This window comes from Salarias fasciatus, chromosome 6 (assembly GCF_902148845.1).
Source record: "Salarias fasciatus chromosome 6, fSalaFa1.1, whole genome shotgun sequence".
NCBI lineage: Eukaryota > Metazoa > Chordata > Actinopteri > Blenniiformes > Blenniidae > Salarias > Salarias fasciatus.
The window spans coordinates 30,689,419-30,708,228 of record NC_043750.1 but is presented as its reverse complement, the minus strand read 5'-3'; the positions used below and the strand labels follow the sequence as shown (position 1 = coordinate 30,708,228).

The following is an 18,810-nucleotide window of genomic DNA, read 5'->3' as shown; positions in this document are numbered from 1 at the left end:
GTGAGGTGTGTTACAGTTTCCACTTTAACTGAAAATGAAGACGAGTTGAGAGCGTAAAGTTTGAGAGCTTTAATGAGAGCGTACAGGTGCAGTTTCATACATGAGAAAAGCTTTTTACCATCTAACTTCACTTTAAATATTCAAATAGCTTCTTCTTGGTTGGTACGATGCAGGTCTGATTGTGCAGTAACTTCCATACATGTTGGCTACGATAAATATACGCAGACGGAGAGCAACACGAGTATCAAAGAGCGAAAAGATCTGAGCCGAGTAAGCTGAGCTGTTATCCATCACACGGCCCCCCCGACGGACATCGCCGTCGTCCCGACCGACGCTGAAGCAAAGAAGTGTTGAAAAAAAAAGAAAAAAACATGAAGCAGAGGAGCTTAGTGTCAGTGAGATGTCGGCGCGGAGCCTGACGTAGCATGCAGGTGAGTTTCTACATCCAACTCCTCCCGGAGGGCAAATAACGGCAAAAAATAAAGTAAACAAACAAACAATTGGTCCAGAAGAACAGCCTCAAAAAACTGAGGACGCAAAGGGAAACAAAAAAAAAAAAAAAACAGAAAGAAGGGTGGTCCCTGCTGACGCCACAGCGGATCAGTGATGTCAACGTGGATCGGAGTTCCACTGCGACTCGGTGATGCCACAGGTTGTCGTGGCGTCGGCTCGTCTGATTGGTTGAAGGTCATCGATGACATCACTGCTTTGCGATTTGCGGTACAAGGTTGTTGTTTTCCTTTTGGAGCTACCCTTTAACATCTACCTGCTGACATGAAGAGGAAACCCTCTGTGGTAATTAAACTGTCACAAAGTCGAGATGCTCGACTTCCTCTGGAACTTTCGCTCGTGTCGGATTAAGGCTGCAGTCTTTTTAAGTCGACTTGACTAAGATTTGAAAAACATTTTTGACCAAGAAGTTTTAGTGTCGAGCAAACAGACGGGGGGGACTCTCTTTAACGCACACTGACACACAGGCTGAAGTAAAGATGGTGGACGGTTTGATTGGCGAGCTGCTGTGACATCACCGCGCGTGACAGCGTTGATCCGACAAGATGACTTCAAACAAACAAAAACAAACAAACAAAAGGCAAATAAACGGCGAACAACCACGAACGACGAGACGCTTTGGTGAAACGCTGTCGGGCTCTGCCATTGGCTGCTGGACGCCGGCGTCACGGCGACGCCTTGGAGCGGCAGCGAACGTCAGAGGAGGCGGCAACTGAAGGAGTGAGGATGAGGGGTGGCGTGCGCCGGCGAGCGGCGGACGGTGACTTCCGGCTGCGAGGTTTCACCAAAGCGTCTCGGGCCGCTCTGCTCCTACTGCTTCTTCTTGCTGAAAAGGCTGAAGCGCTTCTCCTTCTCCTTCTCTTTGTCCTTCTCGCGCTTCCCCGGACTCGACTCGGCGGGGAGCGTGACGGCGGCGGGCAGCGTCTGGGCGCGGCCGGACACCGGCGTGCCGGGCTGGCTGCCCGGCGGGTCGCAGCGCTCGGCGGCGGCGTTCAGGATCCCCTGGATCCAGGTGCTCATCTCCTCCTGCAGGGGGCCACACAGGTCGGAGGTCATTAGCATTAGCATTAGCATTAGCATTAGCAGCAGGCAGTGTCGCTGAGCTCTCACCTCGTCTTTGGCCTGGAACAGAAACTCATTTCCATCCGTCAGTCTGAGACAAAAAAAGAAGAGGTCAGGCTTCCGTTTGTCATCTGGCGGCGGCGGCGGATGATGTCACTGCGCGTTACCTGAGCTTGAAGACGTGCTTCTTCTTCTTGTAGTTGGTGGCGACGTCGCAGGTGGCGTCCTTCAGGTTGACGGGCACCTGGTTGTGGTAGGGCACGCCCTGGGCCGCCGCCTTGCTGTCCTTGTAGAAGCCGATCTCCTGGCGGTTGATGACGCAGTAGACGTTGTGCCACGACCTGCCGAGCGGAGATGAGTTGGGGGGAGTGGTCAGCCGACCTGGGGACAGTGCTGGCGAGGCGCTCAGGCGTGGACGCTCTTACCTGTTGGACGCCTTCTTGTTGTGGCCCTCCCACTCGTGCTTGCGGTGCAGAAGTCCCTCCAGCTGCGAGCACGACTCCGGGTTCTTGGCGGGAAGCGTGGACGACTGGCTTTTGCTCTTCCTGCCGCTCGTCGGCGAGGGGGTGGGAGTCGCCTCCTTGGAGCTGCGCTCGCCGTTCACCAGCACTCCTTGGTTTACGCCCTCCTGGCAACGCAAGACAAGAGTGAGACCAGGGACAGCGCTTCAGGGACACGGCGTCCACAGAGCAGACACTTCCACACTGACGTCTCTGTTGTAGAGAGACATGACTGCACAGGCCGGGAGATTCTGAGGCTAAAATACAGAACAGTTGTGAGCGCAGAAGCTTTCTTGTTTGTTTTTTACTGTGTATACACACACACACACACACACACACACACCCACGAGGTAATACTACGCTAGCCATGGACAGATGCACGAAGCCGTCAGTAAACAGCAGGGGAGGCAACCGTAAGATAAGATAAGAAGAGATAAGACTTTATTCAACCAGACAGTTTCATCATGGTTTTGGCCGACTTCAGTCACACAGACTTGAAGTGTGCGTTACTCCAGTGCCACAAAAACATTCATGTGTCACGGAATGGAAAAACACCAGACCAGGTTCACAATAACTGTCGAGGCAAATATAGAGTCTTCCTGGTCCCCCGCCCCGGGCAATCCGACCATCTAGGAGGCTCTATCAATACCAACTGCCAGGTGACTGATGAAGATGATGATGGTGAAGGAGTGCTACTAACCAGGCTGCTGTCCTGCTCAGGGCTCTCTCCATTCTGGAGGGTCGGGCTGTGAAGAACACACACACACACACACACACAAACTTGACACACTGATCTCAGCTCAGATATTGTTAAACTCTAAAGAAGCTTTTTTTTTCTTACCTTTGAAGTTTCTGCTGTGCTTCATCCTGCTGCTGCACCTCTTCAGAGACAGGGGGCGCACTCCTCCTCCTCAGCTCCTCCTCCTCCTCCTGCTGCTGCCTCCTCACCTCCAGCAGCTCCAACTGCAACACACACAAACACACACGGTCTGTTTTTATGCCTTACACCCTGTCTTCCATTAATTTCCTGCAGTCTGACTGCAGAATTTGTCTCCGTTCATTTCTGATGTTTGAGTCCAGAACGCGCTCACACACCGTGGTCAGCCTCTCCAGGGCGGAGAAGCGCTCTTCCCAGGTGGCCGCAGACTTCTCGAAGGCTTCGTGGCGCTTGATGAGTTTCTCCACTTCGTCCACGCTGTGACCCACTTCTCTGCTGGACAGGTAGGACTCCTGACCCAGCAGCCAGGCCTCGGCCACGCCCGCATCCCGCGAGAACTGGTGCACCTCCAGGACTGAGAGGGGGGTGGGAGCGCACGTCAACATTAGAGCTTGTGATTGCAGAAAAGCAACATCCGTCTTGTCAGCCTGATTCCGGCTGTAACGTCGGTGACACAATCTGCTGACCGTGACTCAAACTCAAAAGGACACAGTCTGCTCGAGGCGCGTCAGCGTTCAGCCGTCGCCGCACCGTCCAGTCAGGACGTCACACACAGAGAAACAGGAAGTGAGTCTTACTGAGGCGGAGCCACTCCCACCGATCCTCCCACTTGTCAATCATCTCCTTCCTCTTGTCAGTGAGCTGCAGCAGCTTCTCCTTGATCTGAGGACAGAGGAGACAGTGAGGACGACACGTCTCTCTTTTTAAAAGATTTCCTTCGTGTCTGCAGTTTCTCACCTCCTCGGAGGAAAAATGTTTCCGAGCCAATAGAGACTTCCCGAGCTCAATGCAGCAGGTGAAGCTGTCGTTACGGGCGTCAATCTCTGCTTTGATCCCCTGATGGTTGTTCATGAGCAGCTCCACCGACGAGACGTCTCTGAATACACACACACACACACACACACAGACGTAGCGTTAGCCGGAGGTCAGCAGGCAGTGATCGTCACCTGGCGAGGGACCTACCTGGGGTTCTCCTGGGCCTCGATGAGTCGGATGACGTCCTCCATCCACAGCAGGAGGTCTCTCACCAGGCTGAAGAAGCGGAACTTGTCGGCGGTGTCCAGCAGGTGGAGCCGGCGAGCGTTACAGGCGTCCAGGAGGCCGGTCCACGCCTGTAGCACCTCGCTGTCTCTGCGCTGGATGTCGTCCGCCTTGTCGCCGGCGTACGCCGACTGCAGCCGCACCGCGTCCTCCTGTAGCTGTCGCACCTGGACGGGGGACAGAGGTCAGAGGTCAGCAGAGGGCAGCAGAGGGTAGGGGGTGGGCGTGGTCCCGCTGCTGGTTCGGACCTGCGTGCCGAGGGCCTGGACGTCGTGCTGAAACGTGGTGTGACTCCTCTGAAGCGTCTCCACCGTGTTCTGGTCGCGGCCCACGTCGTCCGGAAGCTTCTGCTGTTTGTCGGCGATACGGCCGAGAATCTCTTTGGCGTCGTGGTAGAACTTGTGCAGCTCGAAGGAGGCGGCCAGGATCTGCGTGCGCGTGTCGATGAGCTCCAGCAGGTCGGCCCAAGCCTCGTTCAGACCGTCTTTCCACTCGGCCACTGTGGCCGCGTCGCCGTGCCCCGCGTTGATCAGCTCGTCCGCCAGCCGGTTGACGGCGTCCACGCGCTCTTGCCCGATGTTCCCCGTGTCTCGGGCAAACTCGCGGAAACGCTCCTGCAGCATCTGAAGAGCAGGGAAGAGTCAGTCCGCTGACGGGCAGCAATACTGCTAACGCCATCCGTCAGTAAGAAATCACTATATTATAAATACGTCATGAGGCGTATTATGAGTGCTTTCAGAATAACAGCAGCACTCAGGTAAAAACAGCTTTTGTTAAAAACAGTAAAACAACAACTATTCTTCCGTTTTGGTTGTTACACAATGATTTTGAGAATCACTAAAACAGCTCCTTCTAAGTAAACAGTGAGCGTTTTATGCCATTTTACTGCATCATCATCTGCATAGAGGGAGAACGGAAACACAAAAACCGTCTTGTTTCCAGCTAATTGTCCTGTAAATGGGAACTGAGAGGTTGATTCCTTACAGTGACATGTTCGTAGTCCTGTCCCAGCTCGTGTGAACCTGCCACCACCTCCCGCTCGGCGATCCACTGCTCCAAGTCGTCCACCTCTCGGTTCAGCTGGAAGAGGCGGAGCCTCTCATCCAATTTGCCCCTCCTCTCCTCTGACAGGTCCTTCAGACCTGCGTACAGCTTATCCACCTGCGACTGACGCATGCTGATACGCTCACTGACACACACACAAACACGCACACAATTCACGACATCATGAGATCTCCATGATGGGATGAACTCCTGGTCACCGTGGAGACAGTGGTGCGGTGAGTGGTACCTGTCGGGGTGTCCGTCGGCCACCAGTCCTCGGCTGGTCTTCGACAGCTGGTGAACCGTCTCTGCGTAGTCCTCCACGGCCTGTTCCACGATCTGGTGCTTCTTCAGCATGGCGACGGCGCTCTGCTCGTCCTGGTGAAACACAGCAGAGCCGTCAGCGAGCGCACACTCCTCCTAGCTCCACCGTCTTCCGGCTGTGGCTGCCAAACCTTGGCCTTCTCCTCCGACATCATATACAGCTCCTGCTCGCTCATCCAGGCCTCCGCCTCCGCCGCGTCAAAGTAGTACTGCTGGGCTTTGTGCGCCTCCTCAAGGCGGCCGTGGCGACGCTCCGCCTCCTCCATCAGCTGCCTCCAGAGGCGCTGCAGGTCGGCCAGGCGCTGCCGGATCGCGTCGGCGTTGGGAGACTGGTCCTGCAGGAGACTCTTACTGCGCTCCAGGATGTCGTCAATGCGCGGCTGATGGCCCTGAATCTCCTTCTGCAGCGTCTGAAACACACCGACAAGAACCATCCTGACTCCACCAGACCAATGTCGACTTGTCCGGTCCAACTTTAACCCGACCAGAACCACCTGATCTCAACTATACCTCGACAGGAACGTTTTTACCAATACAGAAACCACGACAGCCTGACTGGGTTAACCCTACTAGACCAACATTAACGCAAGACCCAAGTTAACCAGGCAAGAAGCAGATTAACCTGACAAGAACCACCGCACCGCGAAATTATAACCAATAACTCAGTTATCAGTAAAACTAACACCAGTAAACTGCAAATGTTGAAAAAGAACAGATGAAAGTACAGCCAATAAAACTGTAACGGGTGAAACTACAACAGATACATCTCAGAACATTAAAATTACAACCTGTAAACCACAGCCAATAAAACTATGATCACCGAAACTGGGACCAATAAATTACCATCAGTATACATACAACATGTAAAAGTATGACTGTTCAAAGTAACATCGATTAAACAACCAGAAAAAAAATCTATAATGGCCAGAACAGAGAAGCTATAACATGTAAACTGTAGTCAGTAAAACTACGTTCTGGTTCCTACCTGGTTCTTTTTGATGAGCAGCTGCACGGTCTGCAGGTTGTGTCCGTGGTCGGTGGACGTGGCCACAGGGATTCTCTCATGAGCCCACAGCTGTAAGACACAACCACAGAGAGTTTTAGGCTACGGGGCAGATTCCAGCTTACAGAAAACTCAACTCATTTCTGTGACCAACAATAATCTGCAGTTTAGCCCTTCTAGCTAGGCCTGACTGGTCACTGCCGGCGAGGTGCTCTTACGATCTCGTCCTCCACGTCGCGGTTGAACTGGTGGACTTCTCTGGAGGCCACCAGAAAGTTCCGTCGGCGTGTGAGCGGCTCCAGCAGCTCCTGAAACTTCTTCTCCACCACGTGTCGACGTTCATCTACCTCGTCCGCGTCCTGCACCTCCTGACCCAGAGTCCTCACCTCCCTCTGACGCACCTCCACCTGCTTTTCCAGCATCTGCGGGTCACACAGAGGCATGAGGGTCAAACCACTGCACCACAGCACCAGGCACCAGTGTCAACCCACTGCTCCACCGTGCACCTGTTGTTTCTTCAGCAGGATGTTGACAGAGGTCAGGTCCTTTCCATAGTCGTCAGACTGGATCTGACTGTCCAAACCTTCCAGCCACTTGTCCAGCTCGCTGCAGCTCTGTGTGAAAAGCTCCGCCTTGTTGGCGTCGAAGAGAGTCTGGGCTTTGTTCTGAGTGGTCGATTCCAGCTCCGCCCACATGGTCTGCAGTGCCGACAGCTTCTCCTTCACCACCGCCTCCGTCTCCGGCTTCTCCGACACCAGCAGGGCACCGTCCTGCAAGGGGTCACAGGTTAAAGGTCAGCAGATGGGTGTTTTTTTTTCCTCAAAACAATATTTTGGTCTGGAAACCTTTTTTCCCAACTATATCCAAGGTAATCTTATGTTCTGACCAATATGGTAAATTGAATTCTGTTCCCTGTGTGTGTGTGTGTGTGTGTGTGTGTCTTACCTTCTGGACTTTATCTAACCACTCCTTGTTGGACTGCAGTTCGGCCATGAACGCCTGATGCTTCAACCACTTGCTGTGAAGATTTCGGGCTTCATCATACGAAACGTCCTGAGCGGTCAGCATCTTCTCACTGATCCACAGAGACAGCTACACACACACAGACACACAGACACACAGACACACACACACACACACACACACACACACACACACACACACAAGAAGAAAGAACAGTTTTTACTGAATATTATATGTTTACATGAATCTTTTACTAAAATCTCTGTGTGTAATAGTCTGTAGCAGTTTGTAGCTGTGTGTAGTAGTGTGTGGTAGCATGCAGTTGTGTGTTTCACCTCCTGACAGTCCTGCAGGAACTTCTGCAGATCTCTGTTGTCCTTCAACCTCATCAAAAGCTCCACAGCAGCCTCTCTGTTCTTCTTATGTCTGCAACACACACACAAAGCGCAGTATGTAACACACACACTGTAATACAAACTATAACACACACTGTAACACACAGGGGTGGTGGAATTGTCATGGCGGCAGTGACTTTCTGAGGAGTGGGCGGAGCCTGTCTCACCTGTCGTCAATGGAAACCACCCTCTCCAGGATGCGCTCGGCGTTGACGTTTCCGTCACTGGCGAGGCGGCGGCCAGCCTCCACGACACCGTTGATCTTCTCCTCGTTGGCGTCCATTGTGGTCATGAAGTCCTCCTGCTTCCGGATGGCGGCCTCGGCGCCTTCCAGCGTGGTCGGCATCTCCGTGTGCGCCAGGACGTACTCCTGCAGTGAAGAGGCGCGTCAACACACCACAGACCAGATCCGGTACCGGTTCTTTACTCAACTGTCCCGCTTCATGTTTCCTACAATCAGACACTAAAATGTAACAACGCTTTCCCATTCAGCTGTTAACTCAATCTTAAAACCAACATTAACCATTTCAAACCAGTTTAAACCAGCATGGACCAGATTAGACAAACTCAACTCATTTGAATCAACACAAGCCCGTCTAGTTAAAAGCAACTTGGACCAAGTTCAATCCATTTGAACCACTCTGGATCATCACACAAACAAGTTTGTTAACCAGTTTGGAACACACAAAATAACACCTAATACTAGTTTAAACCTGTTTACAGTCCAGTGTAAACCAGTTTGGACCAGTATGAAACACTGAGAATATTCATCTTTGATTCAAACCACGGAAGCAGTGAGGAGTAAACAGCAGCGCTGTGTGATCTGATGAGGCCTCGGGGGGGTCTGGGCGTTACCTGGTTGTTCAGGAAGGCCTCGGCTTGCTTGGTGTCCCTCAGGAACAGCTGGTAGGCGTGGGACTGAGACAGGAGATTCTGCCGGTTCTCCCACATCTTGTGCAGCTCGTTCCAGCCGGTGTCGAGCGCCTGCAGCCGCTGCCGCAGGAACATGTACTGCGCGTCCGTCTGGTCCCGTGTCACGATCTCACCCATGTCCCTCATCTTCTGGTAGTCCTCCTCGTAGTTCTGGATCTCGTTCTTGATGCTCTCGTGCTGCGCCATCAGTTTCTCGGCCTCGGCCAGAGTGTTGGGCATGTCCTCAGAGGCGATGGCGGTCTGCGTGCGCGACAGCCACGACTGGAAGTCGTCCAGCTCTCGCAGGAACTGCTGCAGTTTGCCGGGCCTCGCCCAGAGACTCCTCGCGGTTCTTCAGGGTGTTCTTCATCTCCTCCCAGACGGCTGTGATCTCCTGCAGCCGGCCCGTGATGGCCTTGGCCTGGTCTGGGTGCTCCTCGGCCAGCCGCTGCGCCTCACCCCGCAGGTCGCCCAGTTTGTCCTCGATGGCGGCCAGGTCCCGCTCCATGCCGGTGAGTTTGCGCTGCAGCGCCATGACGCCGGTCAGGTCGTTGCCCAGCTCCTGGGTGGACTCGATGACTTTGGTCTTCTCCTTGATCCAGGACTTGGTCTCATTGCAGTCGAGGTGGTAGTTCTGCACGCCCAGTGCAGAGTTCAGGGATTCTTTCTTCCGGTCCACCAGCTCACGGAACTGGCTCCACCTGCGGGCAGAAAAACATCCACCTGCCGAATGAGGAAGCAGGCCCAGGTCTGATGTTCAGGCTCCGACGGGAGCTGCTCTTCGTACCTGTTGTTGAGTTGTCCTGCTGAACTTTGATATCCTTCTCGCTGGGGTGACCGCTGTGCATCAGCTGCCGGGCGATCTGGTTTACCACAGCCACTCGGGACGCCTGGTTGTTCATCTCCGGCTCCAGACTCTCAAACCTGCGGACGACAACCAGCTTCAGTAGAGAGCTACAGACACATCCAGCTCACCTCTGGAACCCTCCGGAGAATTCCAACAATTCTCTTCCTAACTGTTCCTAACTGCAGTGTGTTTCCGTGGTCCTACCGGTGCTGAACGACCTCCAGGTCCTCCCGCTTCTCGGGATCTCCATGCTGTTCAGCCACTGCTCCTTCTCGGTCGATCCACACCTCGCAGGCGTCGGCCTCGCTGAACATCTTGTAGAGCGCCAGTGCGTCCTGCAGCGCCTGCTTCCTCAGCTTCGTCAGCTCTGACACCTCCTTGTAGCGCTCCTCGATGCCATCCAGCCGCCCACGCACCTCCTCTGACTCCGCCTGCTCTTTGGGCAGCGCGGCGGCCTGTTCGTGTAGCGAGTCAATGACCGGCCGGTAGCTCGCCACTTCGGCCGCCGCGTCCTTGTGTTTCCTGACCAGCGCCTGCGTGGAGAACTCGTCGTGGCCCGTCTCGCCGCTGGAAACAATGCGCAGAGCGTCCAGGGTCCAGGCGTCCACGTCGTCCGCGTCGGTCTGGAACTGGTGCAGAGCCAGGGCCTCTTCCAGCTTTCTCTTCTTGGCAGCCGCCAGCTGCTCCAGCGCCGCCCACTGCGCCTGAACGTCGTTGATTCGCTCCTGGATCTTGGTGGAGCCAAAGTGTCCGGCCTCCACCATGGCCTGGCCCTCGGATATGGTGTGCTGCAGGTGGCCGGCGCGGCCGCTCATCTCGTCCTCCAGGGCGCGCTGCTGGCTGAGGAGGCGCACGCGCTCCCGTCAGGTCCCTGCTGGCCTCCAGAGACGAGAGGATCTGCTCCTTCTCGCGGATCCAGCCCTCCTCCTTCCGCCATGTCCCAGAAAAACTTTCCACAAGCGGCGAGACTCCTCCAGGCGGGCGCGGCGCTCGGCGGCCAGCTGGGTCAGCTCCTGGTAGCAGAACTCCAGGTGGCCACGCGGTCCTGGATGACCTGTGGGTCACAGGGTTTGTACCCTGGAGGGAACGACACGAAAGCTTAATGTGGATCATTTTTTCGGCTTGATGAGAGAGTGAGCCGGCCAGTGAGCAGAGGACTCTGACTAAGAGAGAAACACGGCAGTTTGAGGACTCACCGCCGTCCGTCACTGAGTACTTGTTAGCGTTGGAGGTGACGGCCTTCACTCGGTCTGCCTGGATGGAGATATCGGCCTCCACCAGAGAGAGCTTCTGCAGCAGGTCCTCCACCCCGAGGAGATGTTTGCCTTCATCCTGGGATAGCAGCAGCATCTACACACACACACGCCATGTTAAACTCACACATACACAACACAATCCCATTGACCTTGGGATTGGAAGAAAGCCTCCCGCTGTACCACCTGACCCTCCCTTCCGAGGCCCCGCCCCCAGCGTCTGACCTTCATCTCGTCCATCCAGTCCATGATGTGGAGCATCTCCTGGAAGACCCTCTGCAGGCCCAGGTTCATCTCCAGCCGCAGCCGCCGGGCCTTCAGCAGCTCCAGCAGGTACTCCCACAGCCGCAGCACGTTTTCCTTCCTCGCCACCACGCGTTTGATGTCATGGTAATGCTCCACCTCCAGCTCCTTCGCCACGGACACCACCGCCTGAACGCGCTCCTCATACGCCGCGATGTCGGTCTCGATGGCCTCGTGCTTTTTGGTGGCCGCCTCCACCGCCTGCAGGTCGAAGCCGAAGTTGTCCTGGAGTAGAGAGAAGAGGCGCCGCCTTCAGGGACCTGCACACGTTCGCCCATCTGTGGCGAAGGGCGGCGCTCTCACCTGAGACACCAGCCGCTGGTTCTCGCTCAGCCACGTCTCCCTCATGGCCGCCTTCCGATCGAAGCGCCTCGCCAGCTGCTCCAACTTCTCCTGCCGAATCAGCTCCGTCCTCAGGGCCAGCTCCCGCTCGTGCTCCGCCTTCTCCAGGCGCTCCCACGCCTGTGAGGACACCCAGAGGTCAGCGCATGCCTCGCCGCTTCCAGCAAACCTCAAGAACTCTCCACGTGTGGAGGGCCAATCACTGCTGGATCCCATAGACTGTTTCAGAACTGCTGTCACGGTGTCCTACGCCTGGCCCTTCACCCGAACGCCTTCTGTGGACCCAATCTAAAACCAGGAGGTTCCTCCTCCATCAGCGGATGGAGCTGTCTGAGAGTCCTCGAGGGGATTCTATCGAGCATTCTTAAAAAGACTGTTGAGAATGTTGTGGAAATTTTTCTTAAAACAATTTTTCAGAGAGCATTCTGAGTGAAGTTCAAGAGAACACTGTGGAGAAGATTCTGGTAAAGGTTGTGATCATTCAGACTGAAAGCAGCTCTGACCTTGTTGATGTCTGAGATGAGTTTTCCTTCTCGGGGCATGTAGACCTTCTGGTTGTTGGCTCTCATCTTACTCTGGATGGTGAAGAGGAGAACCTCCAGATTGCCCTTCTCTGTGAACCTAAAGGAGCAGCACAGGTCTGATAAGAGGAGGAGCAGCAGTGGCCGAGGAAAAGAAGGAACGGCGTGAGGCGGTGCTGACTTTGGGGGTTTCTCCACCGTGCGGTAGGTGTTGAAGGCCTGAAGCTGCTGCTGGACGCCCATCAGAGAGTTCGCAAACTTCCTGTTGTTGAGGATGATGATGGTCTGTTCGATCCACTCCAGCAGGTCCGAGGCCAAAGACTCGTATTTCTCAATCATCTTCTCGGTCTCAATGGCGTTATCCAAAACCTGCAGAGAGACAACACAACCTGAGAACAGGAGCGGAACAAGAGGAGAGCAACAACCAGCAACGAGCCAGAACCAGAGAAGAAGAACGAAACCAGAGGAAACGGGACGAAGAGGCGAGAACATGAGAGGAAGCAGGAAGGAACCAGAATCAGAGACCAATCAAAACCAGAGCACCTGAGAGGTACCAAAACTACAAATGAACCAGAACCTGAGAGGAACCAGAACCAGACACAGCTTGAGGTAAAAAGAGACTGATGACGAAATCAGGATAACGATCAGCATTAGAATAACCATCAGGATAATGATCATGACTGACCTTTCCGATACGTTTCCCTTCCACCTTCAAGGCCTTCATCTTGGAGAAGTAGTGATAGTAAGTGACCACATAGGTGATGACCGACTTCTCATCGGGATGATCGACACTGATATCTGTGACACAAACAAACGAACAAATAAACAAATGTTTGTCATCAGCATAGAGTCAGACTTTTTCAACAGGGGCTTGTTGTACTGATAACTCTTAACTCAGGACTGTAGGTAAACTAGTTAGTTGAAAAAGTGACTTAAACTAGTCAAATGGGTTAGTTATAACAGGTCATTTGAACTGGTTAGCTAAACCGGTCAGTACCCTCTGGGTCCAGCAGCTTGGTGAGTCCCAGGTGTTGCTCGGCCAAGTTAAAGGCGTTCTGCAGGTTATAGTGAGCGTTGGACTTCTTCAGTTTGTCAAAGTCGATCAGATCAGGTCTGAAAACATGGGCAGAACGTCAGGAGGAGGATGAAGAGGAGAGATGGAGGAAGAGGAGGGAGGGGAGGAGGCTCAGACAGGGTTTACCTGTGTTTGTGGATGAGGGCGTTGAAGGCCATTCCGTCTCTCCAACTTGTGGTGAAATTGTGAATGTTGACATTTGGATATCTGAAAAGAAAAACAAGAAACATATTAACTTCCGGAAGAGAAACAGGAGGCGAAATACAAGCAGAACAGAGGAAGAACAGAAGGAGGACTGACCCTGCCGTCTTCATCTGACACCACAGCAGCAGCGCATCTTTGGCCGAGCGCTTCTCCTTGTTGTCTTCGGTCTCCACACTGATGTCTTGAATCTGAAACACACGATGCAGTTATACCTCCACCTGTGCGTCGTCACACCGCCACCTGTCCCGAGGTCCTACCTGGAAGCGGAGGATGATGGTCCAGATGAGGCCCAGAGTCAGACGGTGGTTTCCGTCCACGATGTCATGTGAGCCCATGTTCTCCAGGTGGACGCGCTGCTCCTTCAGGAACTGAAGAGCTTTGTCAACGTTCTCCAGGCAGTGGATCCTCATCCGGCCTTTAGTCGGCTTCGGCTGGACCAAGACCAAAGAAGAAGAATCCGATCAGAAGAGTCTGGTTCTGCAGGTTTCTTTATCTTAAAAGGAGGTTTTCCTCTTTGAAAAGTGCTTTGAAAATGGCTGGTGGTATGGACATGAAACTGAATTAAATCATTATCATCGTTTTTGTGTGTGTGTGTGTGTGTGTGTGTGTGTGTGTGTGTGTGTGTTGTGTGTGTGTGTGTGTGTGTGTGTGTGTGTGTGTGCGTTCTTGTATTTCTATCCTTGTCGGGGCCAAATGTCCCCACAAGGATAGCAAAACGTGGAACGACGTGCCTTGTGGGGACCTTTTTCCGGTCCTAAGTAGGAGAAACAGTGTTTTCTTGACCATGTTGTTGTTACTGACAAAAGTAAAAGTGCAAAAACATTTCTTTAGGGTTAGGCTTTGTTGTGGTGTGGGTTAGGGTTAGGGTAAGGGTCAGGGTTAGGGGCTAGACATGAATGGGAGTCAATGGACGGTCCCCACAAGGATAGAAATACAAGACTGGGCGTGTGTGTGTGTGTGTGTGTGTGTGTATTACCAGTCTCTCCCCTGACAGGACCTCCAGCAGCTTGATGAGCATGCGTCCATCTCTGAGGTCCATGTAAAGGTCGGTGATCCTGCAGGAGACTCTGGACAGGTGAGAGTTCACCCACTTCGTGAAGGTCTTCTTCTGCACCGCCTCCCGCTCATCTGCACACACACACACACACACACACACACACCCACAAACACATGATTGTAATAAAAAATTCCATCTTTACTTAAAAAAAATAAAACAACAAAACAATAAAACCACATAAGTTCAAATTTCACAATTAAAAAAGTCCCAGTCTCGATGTGTTCCATCGTCCAAAATGGCAGACTGGGTGAAGACCTCCTACAAAAAAAATCATAATTTTGCCCTACCAGCCCTTCAAATAACGTTTTTTCCTCCCAAAAACTTTTAAGAAGTGGGGCGGAGGTGGGGAAAAAAGATAAGAGACAAGAAAAAATGCTGGTGAACAACACCAGGCAATATACGACAGACATTACAAATCATAGAACACATCAAAAAAATAGGACTGAAGCCGTAGTGATCAGTGTGGATGCTGAAAAGTTATTCAGCTCAGTGAATTGAGCTTTTCTCAATCCAGTCATCGATTTGATTTCCAGGACATTGAAACTGTACAGGCACGATACAACTGACTCTAAAAACAGTTACAGCAGATTATAAATTAGAAGAAGGTATTACAGTCCTTAAACGGCGTGTTTATGACACAGACTCTATCCCTAACGATTCAGACCATGGATTTAAGGTTTGGCCAGCCAAAGGCATCACTGCCTTATGCACCGTTATGAAGGAAGGGACACTGCTCAGCTTTGAAATGCTAAAAGAGAAAATCTCACTAGAAAATCAAGACTTCTATCGACACCTTCAGATACAACATTACATAAAAAAGTGAAAAATATCCCACCGCCGAATACACATCTTATAGAGACGTTTTAAAAAATATACAACTCAAATACAGGGAAAATCTGAAAACACGCTCAACACTTATATTAAAACAAAATGGAAGAAGGAAGCAGGGATAACTATATCTGATGAAGAACGGACAAACTGGAGGGAGTTTAGTTGCAAGACTATAATTCTATTTTGCCCTCCCACTATGGTGGAAACCCTTCTGCTTGCTGGAGATTAATTTAAATTTAAATGCACATCATGATCACGTTTTCTGGGACTGTCCTGTCGCTCAGCTCTTCTGTAGAGGGCTGCATCGCGTAATATTTTCAGACGCCATGTTCCTTTGAGGAGGAAGACTTTATTTTTCGGACTTCTGCCTCAAGAGCGGCTGAAAAGCGACAGATGTTTGTTGAATATATTGCTGGCGGCTGGTAAAAAGGCGATCATGAGGAAATGGCTATCACCAGAGGGACCAACTCCAAGTACGAGGATGGACGCAACAATGGACATTTATAACAGGGAGAGGACAACAGCACATGTCAGCCATGAACCGGAAGTGTCTGTATCACAATGGGAGACATGGGTTAATTATGTGAAGGACACAAAGACCAGACTTTAATTTTACTAATTTATACAGGAAAAATAAAAGTCCCATTTTCATCTACACATTCACAGATAATTATAAACAGATATGTAGTTTTAAAATAGTTATAAACAGATAATAGTTTTAAAATGGTATACGTTTGACACTGTTTGACAGTCTTTAAATGTGTGACAGTTTTAGAATGTCTTCATAAAAATGGGAGACAGTTTTAAAAAGTGTGACGGTTTAGAATGTTTGGTGGCTTTAGAATGTTTGAGAGACACAGGTTCAGGACAGACGGGTACAAACGGTTACAGATAGTCGCAGAAAACTACAGATAGTGACAGAAAGTCGAGATAGTAACAGATAGGAGGTAAAGACAGGTAAGACTCGCCGTGTGTCGCTGCTTTCACATATCGGCTTAAACGTTAACCAGAAGGAGGGCAAAGGTCACCACAAAAATCAAAAACATTCCACAACAAGAATGTCTGAACTGTGAGTACTAGTTAGTGACTGGTAACTAGTCACTGGAGATGGTCTAAAAATAGTCCCAGAGAACACACACACCTCACATCAGAACCACCACAATGAACCATGGGAGTTGTGGACAGAAGCAGCCGCTGAACTACAAACATGGCTGAGCCGTTGTTGTCAATTAAAACCTGCAATTTCTCTAAATCAAACCTTCAATTAGAAGTTTAAAACATTCAGTTCAAAATTTCAGCCCTTGTTTTAAATAAACATTTAATTTAACATAATAGCTGTTGTTTTCATCCAACCCTTACACTGCATTATAAAATGTAACATTTTTGAAAGAACCTCAATCTTTCAGGTTCGGTGAGGGACCCACAAAGGACCTCCAGCCCCATGTTGAGAACCGGGCCTTCATCTCTTCTAGTTCTTTGATGTTTTCGTACCTTGGAGCTGTTTGAATCGACCGTCCAGCTGGGTGTAGACCTGCTGCACCCTGTCCACATCCATCCCCCCGGAGCCCAACACACACACACACCCTCCTCTAACACCAACACACACTGCTTTAACACACACAAACTCCTGCAACTCACGCTCCTCCACACATACTCCAGGAAACTGGCGGCTCGGCAACAGGCAGACGCACTCAGACGAGTCCGCTGCACCGACTGAACCACGCCGGTCTGACTCTGAGAAAGTTTGTGCAACCTGAAGTCTGAAGAGGGACTGAGAGTCCAGAGGTCACACACACATTCACTCATACACACACACACACACACACACACACACACACACACACCCCACCCATAGCAAACAACCCTTTCCTCTCCTATTCTACACTGTAAAAAAAACCAAAAACAATTCCTCCTTCAATTGGAACACCTGAATGCAACATTCATACACTCACACACACATTCCTCTGAAATTCAAGTTCAAATAAGTGCGTGTGTGTCACGTCCACTATTTTACAGCTGTAGTTCTGCAGCTGCACAATACTTTCCTGGATTCCCATGATTTACAGTGTAAATGGTTCTGAGCTGATGATCGGCCGAGTTTAATAATCTGCTGGGATCAAGTCGCTTCATCTGTGCAAACAGTATGTTTTGCTTAATGTTTCTTTTTATGTTTTATCTAATCGTGAAATCAAAATGATGTTTGCAATGAAAATGATTTTCATGACTGTGACTGCCGATAACCGTGACAGGAGATAACTCTGATCAGGAGCACAGATGAACGAACACGGCTGAGTGTTCAGTCCAACAACCAGCAGCATTTTTTACAGTGCTCACCAGCTGTCGGCCAATGGCATTACTGCTGGACAATGATGTCATCCGAGGTGTGTGTGTGTGTGTGTGTGTGTGTGTGTGTGTGTGTGTGTGTGTGTGTGTGTTGGATTGGGGGGGTTTCCCACTATTGTCTCCTCACATTCCTGAAGGCCAGGAAACTGGAAACAAACATCCTGCGCGCACACACACACACACACACACACACACACACACAACACACACCACACACACCAGCTGTGAGGAGGTGGGTGAATCGGGCAACAGGTGAACATTTAAGTAAAATTTATGGTCTGCGTACTGGGAGGCAGTGGACGGCCGTTTGTGTCGTATCAGCGGAGAAGCTTGACTCCGGCTCGGCCGGACAAACGGTGGAGTGTGCGGACTTGAGCCCCTGTGGGGAGTTTCCTGCTCTGCGGGGGTCCAGGATGGAAGCCGAGCCCACAGAGCAGCTGCTGCAGGGCCCTCTGGCTCCGACAGCTGTCACACTATGGAATGTCTGCCACCAGGGGGCACCGGCAGAACCCAGACAGGTGGAGAGCTGGAAGCAGGTGGTCTGCTCTGATGGATTGTCTCTGTCACATCACCACAATGCATTGCGGGAAGAGGGAGGCAAGCCTGTGTAACGTGTGACACTGTTGCAGAGCAAGAACACACATTTTAAACAGGAGGAGCTCCAAAAGCCGACCCAACACACCACACACACACACACACACACACACACACACACACACACACACACACAACTCACACTCGCGTCGCCCTCACCTGCGAGTGCTTTGATGCGGGAGCGCTCGAAGAGGCGGGCCGAGCTGTTCTCGTTGTCCCACTCGTCATCCCAGCGGTTGTTGACCGTGTCGTTGCTGCTGTACTGCTGCTGCAGGTCCATGTGCTCCAGCTCGGCAGCCACCGCCGTCATCGTGACCTCTGACCTCTCACACAACTCGATGTCGGCTAGAACACATCCACATGGGCGGGGTCAGGTCGTAACCTGCGGGGTACGCACAGTCACACAATTACAACACAAATACAACACTAGCGCAACACAGCAACACATCAACACATCAACACACCAATATGACATAAACAAAGCTTTAAATCGCTTCCTTGTCAGATTGATTGATTCTATTGTTTTTTTATTGGGTTGCACTCTGGACTGAGAGCGTGCACGAGTGTGAGGACACACTGGAACGCTGCAAAAGAAATCCCCACTGAAGCCAAAAACAGCAACAACACAACAATACACTAACATCACATCAACAATGGAACATCAATCCACCAACACCTACACGACACAGTCAAAGCAACATCAACACGACAATATAATAACAACAACATAAAAACACACATAAAAGCAA

General features: G+C 51.6%; 1 protein-coding gene across 1 annotated transcript; it reads right to left on the bottom strand.

Moving 5' to 3' along the window:
• Positions 1 to 54: 54 nt before the first annotated feature.
• Positions 55 to 18,371, bottom strand: LOC115390751 (spectrin beta chain, non-erythrocytic 1-like). The gene is given in 43 exon segments (XM_030094750.1): positions 55 to 1,536; positions 1,621 to 1,663; positions 1,740 to 1,913; positions 1,998 to 2,200; positions 2,773 to 2,818; positions 2,914 to 3,035; positions 3,168 to 3,364; positions 3,588 to 3,672; positions 3,748 to 3,886; positions 3,973 to 4,217; positions 4,299 to 4,673; positions 5,035 to 5,239; positions 5,342 to 5,472; positions 5,550 to 5,828; positions 6,404 to 6,493; positions 6,640 to 6,843; positions 6,928 to 7,191; positions 7,367 to 7,513; positions 7,720 to 7,810; positions 7,947 to 8,149; positions 8,635 to 9,012; positions 9,014 to 9,392; positions 9,479 to 9,491; positions 9,494 to 9,615; positions 9,743 to 9,782; positions 9,785 to 9,812; positions 9,814 to 10,392; positions 10,394 to 10,465; positions 10,467 to 10,490; positions 10,492 to 10,574; positions 10,577 to 10,615; positions 10,735 to 10,888; positions 11,017 to 11,319; positions 11,398 to 11,556; positions 11,940 to 12,057; positions 12,139 to 12,326; positions 12,643 to 12,755; positions 12,955 to 13,070; positions 13,159 to 13,239; positions 13,333 to 13,424; positions 13,494 to 13,667; positions 14,213 to 14,364; positions 18,221 to 18,371. Coding segments are annotated over 43 exon segments (7,017 nt in total). The 3' UTR covers positions 55 to 1,320.
• Positions 18,372 to 18,810: the final 439 nt, after the last annotated feature.